The sequence below is a fragment of the Arachis hypogaea genome, chromosome 15 (assembly GCF_003086295.3).
Source record: "Arachis hypogaea cultivar Tifrunner chromosome 15, arahy.Tifrunner.gnm2.J5K5, whole genome shotgun sequence".
NCBI lineage: Eukaryota > Viridiplantae > Streptophyta > Magnoliopsida > Fabales > Fabaceae > Arachis > Arachis hypogaea.
In genome coordinates, this window is record NC_092050.1 from 78,292,867 (window position 1) to 78,305,324 (window position 12,458).

Sequence of the window (12,458 nt, forward strand, 5' to 3'; positions counted from 1 at the left end):
CTAGGCACAAAGTATATAAGGGGAGGGTCCTACCTCTCCCCCACGGTACGTCACTATACCCTCACTTTTACTGCCATCTGTACAGATTCTGACTTGGGCGTCGGAGTCCCTTTTGCAGGTGGCTCCCCCCTTTTCTTCACCACAACAGCTCGAGAGGTCATGCAGCTCATCCACTCTCCTTCCAGTGTCAGCCAAGAAAATCTAGTCACGCTCTAGCATCTCGGATCTTGGTCCCCTACCTCCTTGACACATACTCGGTATACCCGACCAGTTCGATACCTGACAAGACGAACAATTTATTTATTAAAATAAAAAATTCTTTTTTGCTTGTCTGACTAAGTGAATCACTTAATCCATTAATCCTCGTGAAATTGACCCTCACTCACCTGAGATATTACTTAGTACAACTCGATATATTTGTCGATTAGTTTGTAGTTTGAAAATCCACATCAATAGTCCACTTTATTTACAATAGTTTTTTTAACTCCTAAAACTACCACAACATTAACAAAAATTTCACTTTACAAAAAAAAAGTATTCCAATAAAAATAGTATTTTCATCAAGCTAATTTAATCTTTAATAATATAAAATTAATTTAAATATTTCATAATTAGAATTGTCCACTATAAAATATATCATCTATCATAGTAAAATAGTTGTTTGGCCATGTTTATATTAAAGGTCTTGCTAAAACTCATGCCGTAAGCTCTGGTTAAATTAATTACAAAAAAATATTTTTATAAAAAATGTTAAGTTTTTAAGAGTTCTTTGTATTTTGTTTTCCTGGCGTGATTTTTGTATTATTCAACGTATTGAAAAAATTATATATATATATATATATATATATATATATATATATATATATATATATATATAATAATAATAATAATAATAATAATAATATTAATAATAATAATAATAATAATAATAAAATTATAAGAGTAACGGTTTACTTGTTTAAAATAATAAAATTTAAAAATTTTATTTTCTAAAAATTATATATTATATATATAAATATATTATTTTATTATATTTAATTTAATTTTGGTTAATCTCTATTAAATTTGTGAACTTCTAATTTTATCAGTTTAATTATCGGTTCAATTTTAAATTTTTTTTAATTTTTTACTATATTTTTTAATTTAATAAATTAAATACTAATTTGTTGTGAATCTAAATTTTATTTAATCATTTGTTATCGGTTAATAAATTATTAAATATACAAAATAAAATTCAAACCTTTGACCGTTAATTAAATTCATTAGTGAACTAATCACAAATGAAGTTTGTTTTCGATTTTGAAAACCTTATATATTCCGTACCAGTGTACCACCATTCTTTTCCATGATGAATATATATCCAACGATGTATATGAGTATATCCGTATTTTTTTTTTTCTACTTCAAAAGAAAAACAAACTATGTACATTCGGTTTTGGACTTGAAACTACAGCAATTATTTTTTTTTCCAGTCAAATATATGGTAGAAAATTCTTAATTTTAGGCATTACATCACGAATACACTCACATATTTAATATTGAAAATTTTCACTACTTGATCTGTGTCAAATTTTGAATCCAAATTTAACGTATTAAAAGATACAAAATTTTGCCACTTGAACTAAGTCTCGACTGCTACAGTAACTATTTTCTAAAATAACTTCTTTTCAAGATTTTGTATTAGCAATACAGAATAATAAAGTCCACATATGAATAAGAGTATATATCTTTAAAATAAGCACAATAAATTTGCACTTATTAAATGTCTCATATTTTTATAAATTGTTAGATTTTATTAAATATAAATAAAAAAATATTATAAAAGAAGAGGATTGATATATTATAATAAATATAAAATATATTAGACGTCATTAGTATAAAAATATATAAATATATCTTAATATACAATACTTTAAATTGACAAACATAATTTTTTATTTTTAAATAATAAATATAAAATATACGAATACAAAAAATATAAATTTTATTTTATTTATAAGATCAATTATCATATAATAAAATTTTTATAATATTAAAAAATATACTAAAATAATATTTTAAATTGAACATAAAAATATAAAATAATAAATTTTACGTTATGTTGCTTAAAAAATAATTATATTGTTATATTAAAATTTTATTAACTAATTATTTTGTTAAAATATTATTATATAATATAAATTTTTACTAAAATATTTATAAAAATGTAATTTATTTAAAATATCATATATAATACATAGAAATGTTGACCTTTTTATTTTTTCAAATTTTTTTAAGAAAAAATTTTGGATAAAAAGGAAAAAAAAAAAAAAGGAACATGCATATCTTTTATGAAAAAAAAGAGAAAACAATTATTTAAAAATTGCGTTAAATTTATTGCGGTGTTGTGTCATATGATTTATTTATTTATTTTTCAATGTGCTGTTTTCATAAAAGATAGGCGTATTTCTTATTTTTTCTTTTTTTTATTAAAACCATTTTTTCTTAAAAAATTTGATAAAATAAAAATGTCAACACTTTCATAAATTATATATAATATTTTAAATAAATTTTATTTTTATAAATATTTTAGTAAAAATTTGTATTATACAATAATATTTTAACAAAAGAATTTGTTAATAAAATTTTAATATAATAATTTAATTATTTATCAAGAAATATAAAATAAAATTTAATTATTTTATATTTTTATTTTGTAATTTAAAATAATATTTTAATATTATAAAAATTTAATTGCATAATAGTAATCTTCATAAATAAAAAAATATTTATGTTTTTTAAACTTATATATTTTATATTTATTATTTAAAAATAAAAAATTATATTTATTATTTAAAATATTATATATTAAAAAATATTTATTTATTTACATATTGATAATATTTAATATATTTTATATTTATTATCGTCTATTAATATTTTTTATAATAATTTTTAATTTATATGTAATAAAATTTAATAATTTAAAATAATATAGTACGTTCAATATACACAAAAACCGTCAATGAGTTATAGCTCAAATGGCATAGACTCCTCATACTCAATTAAGAGGTCGCGGTCGCGGGTTCGAGTTACATATCTTTCCAAATTTTGGCCAAGAAGCAATAGCTCAAATGGCATAGTCTCTCCATACTCAATTAAGAGATTGCACCTAATTTTTAGATCGAGTCTAATTTTTAGACCCTAACCCTATTTTAGATTTGATGAAACCTATGCACCTTCGAGCCGTTGATGAAACCTATGCACCTTCGAGCCGGATGAAAACTGGATAAAAACCAAGTAAAAACCGAATTTTTAGCATGTAAAAATTACCTAATCTCCAACTATTATTTCACAATTCACATAGTAAAATTCACTTAAAAAAATATAACAAGAACCAACCATTCTCTAAAATTAAAGCATAATCATAATCAATATTAATATTGTCTAATAACACCAAATATTTAAATCAATATAAATAACACTATTATGCATTAGTCTAAAGTCTTATGCATTTTAAACATAAAACATTAACTTATAATCTTATAATGACTAATAACACAAAATATTAAAATTTACAATATTTAAATTCCACATAAAAATAGCTATCATCCATCACTAATAACACAAAATATTAATTGTGTATGATGACCGGGCTACCGGAACGAGTTTGGGTGACCCGAGCTATGGCCCGAACCCGACCCGAAATAATGAACGGATCTATTTTTGAGACCCTTACCCGACTCTAGACCTAACGAAATCACACTAAAATAGTCTCTAAAGTGTTTGGGACCGAACTGAATCTTTGGGTCGGACCGGACCATGTACACCCCTAGACTAGCTGATACGAAAAATTTTAAACAAAACCCTACATGGTCAATCCAAAAACGAAATCAAATTTTATTGGTGCAAAATTAAAAGAAATTAAATTAAAATTTTCAATGCAGCATTCTCGTCCAAATATGAATAAAAAATTAAATTAAATTAAATTAAATTAAATTAAATTCATAAGTTTCAAAGAGACACAAGTGGAACCAAGTCAAGTCAGAAAGGGGTGGCTGGCTGGCTCGGGTTCTGCCGTTCTAAACAAGCAAGCAGCACAAACATAACTAGTTAGTTTCTTCCACCACCAATCCCCTCTTCTCTCTCTCTCTCTCTCTCTCTCTCTCTGAATAGTCCAAAAACCAAGAAAAAGAAAGAAAGAAAGATGCCAACGATATCAAACTTCTACAGCATGAAAGATGCATCCAAGCACAGCACCAAAGACGATTGCTGGATCGTTGTCAATGGAAAGGTACCTACACACTTTAACTTTTACTATGCTTTTTAATTTCAGCATCTGAGTGCCTGTCACCCTTCATAATCTGCATAGATAACTCTGCAATAGCTTCACGTGTTTAATCTTCAAATATCTATGCTTTTATATATTGATGTGAAATAATGGATGATGCTTTGGATTTGGATAGATAAATGTTTAGGGTTTGTTAGAATATATTTATGGTATTGTAGATTAATATAGTCGATAGCTTTATCCGTTATTGATTTCATATTGGTTCAGTTTGATATTATGTTTTGCTGTTGTGATTAGACTTCATTCTTAACCTATAAATAGACATTCCTCGTAGTACATTGCTATAACACATTGTCTGAATATAAAGTTTATCATGTTCTAATAGGGACACAAGGTTGAATGTGGGGGTTTGTTTTTCCAATCCGATTTATATAAGATATGTATGTACAGATGAATTGTTATTTACTGTTATTTCTATGTAGATTTCGTAATCTTTGAGCTATGTAGTTTGTATTTTATTCCTGCATCTATTAATGACGGTTAGGGACTTTTGTCAAATTGAGTTAGCATATTAAAACCATTTCATTGTCATTTTACTTTTATCACCCTTTTTTATCCCAATATTCATATCATTTGATTTCCCTTTATGGAATTATTTAGCTGATGCAAGTTTTCATATATACTAGGCAATGAATGGCTTTCATGGTTTTTACTCTGCTTGTTCTTGTAGATGGCATTGCTTCCTTTCATTTTACATATCCCATTAATTGACGAGAAAATGACAAGTTTATTAAGAACCAAAATGATTGTGTATTCTGGTAGAGGTTTATAAAAGTATTAGAGCATTTTCATGTTGAGATTCATTGTAAGGACCTTGATATGCTTGGCCATTGTTGAAACAGAAAATTTTATGACTAACTATTGCCAACTACTTCTCTCAAAAAGCCTTTGCTAAGTTTATTTTAGTTTCACTTGACGTCTTGGTTACTACTATCATCGATTGTTATATATTTTAATGTTTCTACGTGCAGTTACCATATTTTCATTTCTAAAACAGAAAAAAAAAATTGTCACTGCAAATTTCCATGGTTTCAGCTGCGCAGAAGTTGATGAATCTGAAACAGAAGCCATTTGTTGAGTTGCGTAAAATCTGGTACCAAAAATAGCTAAGAGTAATAAGAGATGAATGGAACAGTGCAAAACCTGGAATTGAGCAGAACCTATGTTGTTTAGCTCCCTTCCTTGTGTGCTATTTGCTGAGAATTAAGATAAAAAGTGTATAGGTATTCAGATTTCAGATGTTTGGCAGGTCTGATCTCTCCTGATTCTAATTGTTTTCCAACTCTAAGGAATTGCACCTTTGGCACCCTCCCACATAACCTAATACATTCCAACCTTCTTTCTCACGGAATCAGAGAATCACGCATCCCCCACTAACATTTTTCAGTTGGCAAGTTAGTCATGCCCTAATTTCCCTAGTAGCATTCATTATAGTCATGTCATCCACTCATTCCCTCAGATTCTCATCAGAAGGGGTGTTAAGAAATTCTTGTATACACATATATACTTAGAAATTACATGAGGTGCACTATTGAACAACTGTTATTTTACTATTAAAGTCTCTGTCCGTATCACTCTTGTGTTAGTGTTCTTGTCTTCTTTGACCAAAGGCACTGTAATGATAACATCAAAGTCTTCTATCAAATCATTAATATATGATAAAAGTTTAGTAGTGCTTCAATCCACCAAGGTTATCAAACTCAAGAGTCAAGAGTTGACTTAATCTTGTGGAACTTAGGTATGCTTAAATTGTAACTCAACTCATAAACTCGATTTGGGTGCCTAAACTGGTAGAAATTCGTAAACATTTCTTAACCTTGCAAGCCACCATTGTTGTGGTTTTTATCTGTTACTTTGAGTCCAATCCTTCTTGCTCATTTGGTGTAGTGTGATTTTAGCTGTTTAGAGTTTTAATGTTTCATAATGTGTAATTGGTCCTATTAGTATTTCTTTTGAGAAGGAATTGGCTTGCTGCTAGATAGATTACTTCTACTTGTAGCTGTTGACATAAATCATGTTGGTTATGTTTCTTGGTCTTCATTTCATTTGGTTGCTGCTTGAATTTTAGAATATTTGGATTCTTTGGTTTGTTACATTCTCTTTCAGCACAAACTGTTTACCAAGCCGATTCAGTTCCCTTCTTGGGTTAATTTTTTTCATATTATAGATTTGTTTTGTGAGGTTTTTGGAGTCTCGATAACTCAAATTTGACATTATTTGTGCTTGTTGCCTATGAATTCTCTGATCATGCAAAAATAATATCAGCTGTTCTTGTATTGCAAATTGCAATCATGAAGGTCCTTATTTTTTCACGTGTAAATTTGGAACATGTTAAATTCAACTTGATGCTGCATGTATTGTTAGAATTTCTGTTAACTTTTTAGTGTTATGAATTTTATTAGGCTGGGATCTTGCTATGTAGAATTAGGTTAGTCAGTTACTGTTTTTGTATTGTGTTCTTCAATATTATCTCTATCATAAGATCAGTTAATATGCTAGATTTCACATCCTATTTTATTTCTCTTTCCACTTCATCTTTCTTCTGTAATTTCAAGAAAGAAAAAATTACTCTCAGTTACCAAATACCAATGGCTAGTTAGTCCAAGTAATTCTGCACTTGCTCCTCTTAAGATCTTGGGTTCCAGTTTGTAAATGGAAAGAACCAGTATGGTGTGAACTGAAACCCTCGCACTTGTTTAGCTGAAACCTAAAACCAGATCAGTGAAGAGTAAAATAGGTTCTGGATAGTGGTGTTTTAGATCAAATATGAATTTATTGCTGTTAGGGTTTCTTGCATCTGCATCTCTTTCCCTCCTTTGCTCACCTGATAGTTACATATTTCTCATTCCTTATCGCAGGTATATGATGTAACACAATATTTGGATGATCATCCTGGTGGAGATGACGTAATCCTTGCCGCAACTGGTATTCACTTATGCTTCTGATACATTTTTAAACTATTGAATTCAAACACAATCCAGAAATGCTAATAGATTATACGGTATCTTAACCTTGGTGAAGGGAGAGATGCAACAGATGATTTTGAAGATGCCGGACACAGCAAAAGCGCGAGAGAACAAATGGAGGAGTACTTCATTGGTGAGCTTGACACATCGGCGCCAATTTTCACGGAGAAAAGTTATCATGTGAAGCTCATGCAGTTGGCAAAGCAATATTGGGCTGTTCCTGTAGCTGCTGTTGGTATCTCGGTAGTAATTGGATTCTTATACTTGCGTAAGTAAGAATCACAGGACTAAAAATCAATTCTTTCATTGTTGCTACTGAAAATGAATTAGGGCAACAAATTTTTTCATTGCTTGAAGGATAAGAACTATAAGAATACTGCCACATTTCAAAATAATAATCTACATTTGATTATATGAATGACTGAAGAATTGATTAACGAATGGATTATCAAACGTTTTTTTTTTTGTAGTTATTGCAATTGATCTGTTGAAGATTGTTTTTTCTTAGGAAAAAGCAAAGTCCTCTTAAGTTGTGTTAGTTATGTTATTTGTGTGCTTTTATGCTCTGATGTTCATAACAATTGCCATCTCAATTTAACGTGTGTATTTGCCATCTGGAACCTAAAATTGTTATCCGGCTTTTAGTTTTTGATCAACTATGTTTCTATTTGTGTCTTTAACCTCTGATTTTTAAAACAAACAACACAACAACAACAACAACAAAGCCTTGTCTTACTAGGTGGGGTCGGCTACGTGAATCAAACAACGCCATTGAGCTCTGTCATGTATCATGTCTACAGAGAGACTGTTTACATGTAGATCTCGTTTGACCATCTCATGAATAGTTTTCTTAAGTCTTTCTCTGCCTTTCACCTATTTTCCATCTTCCATCTCATCCACTCTCCTGACTGAGTGTTCTGTCGGTCTTCTTCTCACATATCCAAACCACTTGAGACGCGATTCTACTATCTTTTTCACAATGGGTGCTACTCCAACTCTCTCCCTTATATCTTCGTTCCTTATTTTATCCAATCGCGTATGACCTTATGTTCGTGCTCCCTTTTAGTCGCCCAACACTCCGTACCATAAAGCATAGCCAGTCTTATAGCAGTGCGATAGTATTTACCTTTAAGTTTTAAAGGCACTTTTTTGTCACATATAAAACCAGATGCACTCTGCCATTTTGACCAACATGTTTGGATCCTATGATTTACATCCTGTTTAATCTCTCGATTATCCTGTATGATGCACCCAAGATACTTAAAACTTTTAACTTTTCGTAGAATGCTTTCTCCAATCTTCATCTCTATATTAGGGTTTTCCCTTCTCAGACCGAACTTACATTCTATATATTTCGTCTTGCTACGGCTTATGCACAGACCATACACTTCTAGAGTTTCTCTCTATAAGTCCAACTTCTTATTTAGGTCTTCCTTTGACTCTCCCATAAGGACGATATCATCGGCAAAAAGCATGCACAATGGCACAGGCTCTTGGATGTGTTCTGTGAGTAATTCCAAGACTAATGTGAAAATGTATGGACTTAAAGATGATTCTTGGTGTAATCCTATACCAATAAAAAATTTCTCTGTCACACCATCTTGAGTCTTCACACTAGTTGTGGCCCCATCATACATGTCTTTATTTGCACGAATATATGCGATCCTTATTCTCTTCTTTTCTAAAACCTTACATAAGACCTCCCTTGACACCCTATCGTACGCTTTTTCCATAAGACCTCCCTTCGTACCAACCCATTTTGTTTCTTGTAGACATATACTGTTAATCTTCCTCTTTATCATGGTGACCACCACCTCCATGGATTTTCCTGTTAGAGTGCCTATGTTTCATGTCCCAAATCTCAACCTTCTGTCGTTTCGACCTTTATCTTTTACTTTGTGAATTAACTTATTTACCATCGTCCGTTCACGAAAACGCGGGAACTCTTACTCATTTAACACTACATCCGGGCACCGATGCAGCGGATCTTGCTCATTTGACACTGTACTCGAAGCATACAACGCATTGCTTCCGGGCAACGAGTTAGTTTTAGCGCAATAACGTCTTTGATTCATGTCATGAAGATTCGACTAAGTTTTTATGTTGGTTGTCAAACACATAACACAACCCTCCTTCATTATCCAAGTTTGGGACCGACTATATACTGCAGGTGTAATATAGACGGAGTTCCTCTAATTTTTAAAACACATATAAATGAACTTCTTGAACATTCTTAAATGTGAATTGTAGTAAAAAAGAAGTGTATTTTAGTACTCCCATGCATTTGGATTTATATGCAATATCGTCTTTCTAAACTTTTTTAATATTCAATTTTCATATTGTAAATTCTGTTTTATGTTAATAATTGATGAAAATAATTACAGATATGTTGGCATGAACATTTGAAAAAGTTCACGGGAAGGTGTAAAGTATAGTATTATAAAGATCAGGGGAGTTAAGGACATTAACCTTCTATTTTTATTGTTATAATTCATGCAAATAATTAGAGTTAAGTCAACGAGTAAAGCACTAAAGCTAGTTTTTTCATGGGAGGCAGGGTTTATTTTTAATATGGGTGATAAGAAATTAAAAGGAATAACAAAAAGAATGACACAAAAAGACAGTAGAAATTTAAACAGATAGATAAGAGAATTTTTTTTAGTAGACTTCTAAAAAACTTATTTTTAGTAATCTAAGTCATCGAAAGGATTTTTTCTACTAGACCTTTAAAAAATCTGTCATTGACAACCTAGATTAGAGGGACAAAAATTGAAAGAGATTAATGCACAAAATTGCCTTAGTGTTAGATTCTTTAATCTTTTTCATGCAACAAGTGAAGCAAATCACTTATCTCACTTAATTACACAATAAAAATGTGCATAAAGCAATTGAAAATTTTATTTATCAAAAGTTGTCCAAATTGTCTCACAAAAGGTATTTAAATAAGCCTCCTAACAAATTAACTAAAAGATAAGACAACTAATTTAAATCAGATTTGATCTTATTAGATTAGATCAGATTTGATTTAAATTTAAAATTTCTAAAAATACTACTAAGATTAGATCAGATTTGATTTGAATTTAAAATTTCTAAAAATACTACTAAGCAAATCAGAACTAAATCAAATATTCTAACAAACCTTAACAACAAAGCAAACTAAAATATGGTCCTTAATAATTTCAAAAATTAATATTAAATTTGTGTCTTCTATTGAACTTGAAAAATACCGTTGGGCCTCTTGCTCTCCTGACTTAGCCCAATGGGCCTTATGATTTGTCGTCATCTCGACAATACTATTTTTGAGACGAAATCTTGGTCTCCTTGATGTCCAAGACTAGCATGGTATAATTCTTATAGTATTCAGATCTTTGAACGTGACAAGATTACCTTTCTGCCCCTTTGCTCTAAAATTACAAAAATGCCGTCTTGACCACGTATCATCCTCTCTCTGTCTTCAAAAAGATTCATCCTCGAGTCTTCATATATATCAAAAGGAGAAAAATTAGAAATAGTAAACACAATTGGACTACCATACCTACCAAAAAAAATTATTCTTACTGGAATTGTCCTTGATAATCCTCAAAACTTGGAATGGACCATCTTCTCTATTAACAAGTATTATTTTTCTCGGAATGAGAAGCTTTTCTTCCCTCCAAGGAATCCAAACCCAATCGCCAGATTCAAATACCATAGTTTGATAGCTCTTTTCTACCCATTGAATTGTGACTATGTCTCTCATGTATGCAAGTTCAATCTTTTCAACCATACTTTCACCATCTAAAGGAACACCATTACTCAAAGGCAAAAATAAGAATTTTAAAATAGGCAAATATTGAAAAACTTTTAGAGATTCACAAGAATAACAACCAACAGAGTTATAAATATTAGAGTTATGAGGATGCTCTATGTCTCGCACAAATTTATCCAAAACAGGCTTAACATGCAAGATATACATATCCAAATAATTAGCATAAAGTAGCACAGAAACAAACTCTTTGCGACAAACAACTAGCATAAAGTAGTACAGAAACAAACTCTTTGCGAAACAATTCAGTAATGTGTGTGGAATCTTTAATATTTTGACTTGCAATTAGAAATATCATCATATTAAATCTATCCACTGAAAAATTAATAATATGTGTGATTTTCTAACCTTAGACAACCCAAGTATAAAATCCATAGAAATATCAATCCATGTATGAGTAGTAATAAATAAAGGAATACACAACATATTCAAGAAAGCTTGAAATTCAACTTTCTTACATGCAATAAAATCAGAATAAATTCCATTAATACTTCTACATCTATGAGGCCAACAAAAATATATAAATAAAATATCTGAGATTTTTCTGTTCCACTATGGTACTTTTAATCGATATTCTCACAAGCAACAGATATAAAACAAAAATCAGATTTAGTTGCATAAAAATTCTTCATATAATCAAATACTAAGAATTTTGGAGTAAGAGTTGTGAGTAAATCATACCTTATGGACAATTCATTAGCTATTATGTTCTTATTACCTTGTTCAAAGTTTAGAATTAGTTGTCTTTCTTCTTCTTCATCCATATTAATGCCTCCATAATTGACTAGTGAATCTGCAAAACCTTAAAAAATTGATATAAAAATACTACGAATTTCATGGTTAGATACATGAGAAATTAAAGACTCTGTGAAATTGAATGATACTAATGCACTCTTGTCTAAGCTAGAACTTTCTAGATCTCTCTCACAAGTGTGTTTATTACTCTCAGTTTCTTTGTCGCTCATTGACTCCACTCTCTCTCTCTCTCTATATATATCACTATTCTCATATATTCTCTCAAAACTCTCGCTTTCAGTTAAACATTGATCCTTTTCACTCAACAGCATACTGATAAACCCCGATTTTGTGGTTTATCTTGTGCTTGTTTTAGGGGATTTCATCACCTTTCCCACATTTATTCAATGAAATAGCATGGTTTTGTAATTCTCCCTTAATTTATGCTTAGGTGTAAAAATATGCTTTTTAGACCCTTAAATTGGTGATTTTAATTCACTTTAATTCCATTCGATGCCTTGATGTGTTTGTTGAGTGATTTCAGGTTCATAAGGCAAGTATTGGATGGAAGAAATGAAGAGAAAAGCATGCAAAGTGGAGAATTCATGAAGAAATGAGCAAA

General features: G+C 30.1%; 1 protein-coding gene across 1 annotated transcript; it reads left to right on the forward strand.

Annotated features, from left to right (window-relative positions):
- The first annotated feature begins 3,988 nt into the window (after positions 1 to 3,988).
- Positions 3,989 to 7,733, forward strand: LOC112750273 (cytochrome b5). Its single transcript, XM_025798912.2, has 3 exons — positions 3,989 to 4,273; positions 7,189 to 7,255; positions 7,352 to 7,733. Exons 1-3 carry the CDS (start codon positions 4,187 to 4,189, stop codon positions 7,570 to 7,572), a joined length of 375 nt encoding a protein of 124 aa, XP_025654697.1. The 5' UTR covers positions 3,989 to 4,186; the 3' UTR covers positions 7,573 to 7,733.
- The last annotated feature ends 4,725 nt before the right edge of the window (positions 7,734 to 12,458 follow it).

What these genes read in the sequence shown, in the direction of transcription:
- LOC112750273 (XM_025798912.2), top strand. Translation starts at nt 4,187, where the DNA reads ATGCCAACGATATCAAACTTCTACAGCATGAAAGATGCATCCAAGCAC. An exon ending in GGATCGTTGTCAATGGAAAG is followed by an intron (nt 4,274 to 7,188) that starts GTACCTACACAC and finishes TCCTTATCGCAG; the next exon opens with GTATATGATGTAACACAATA. An exon ending in CGTAATCCTTGCCGCAACTG is followed by an intron (nt 7,256 to 7,351) that starts GTATTCACTTAT and finishes ACCTTGGTGAAG; the next exon opens with GGAGAGATGCAACAGATGAT.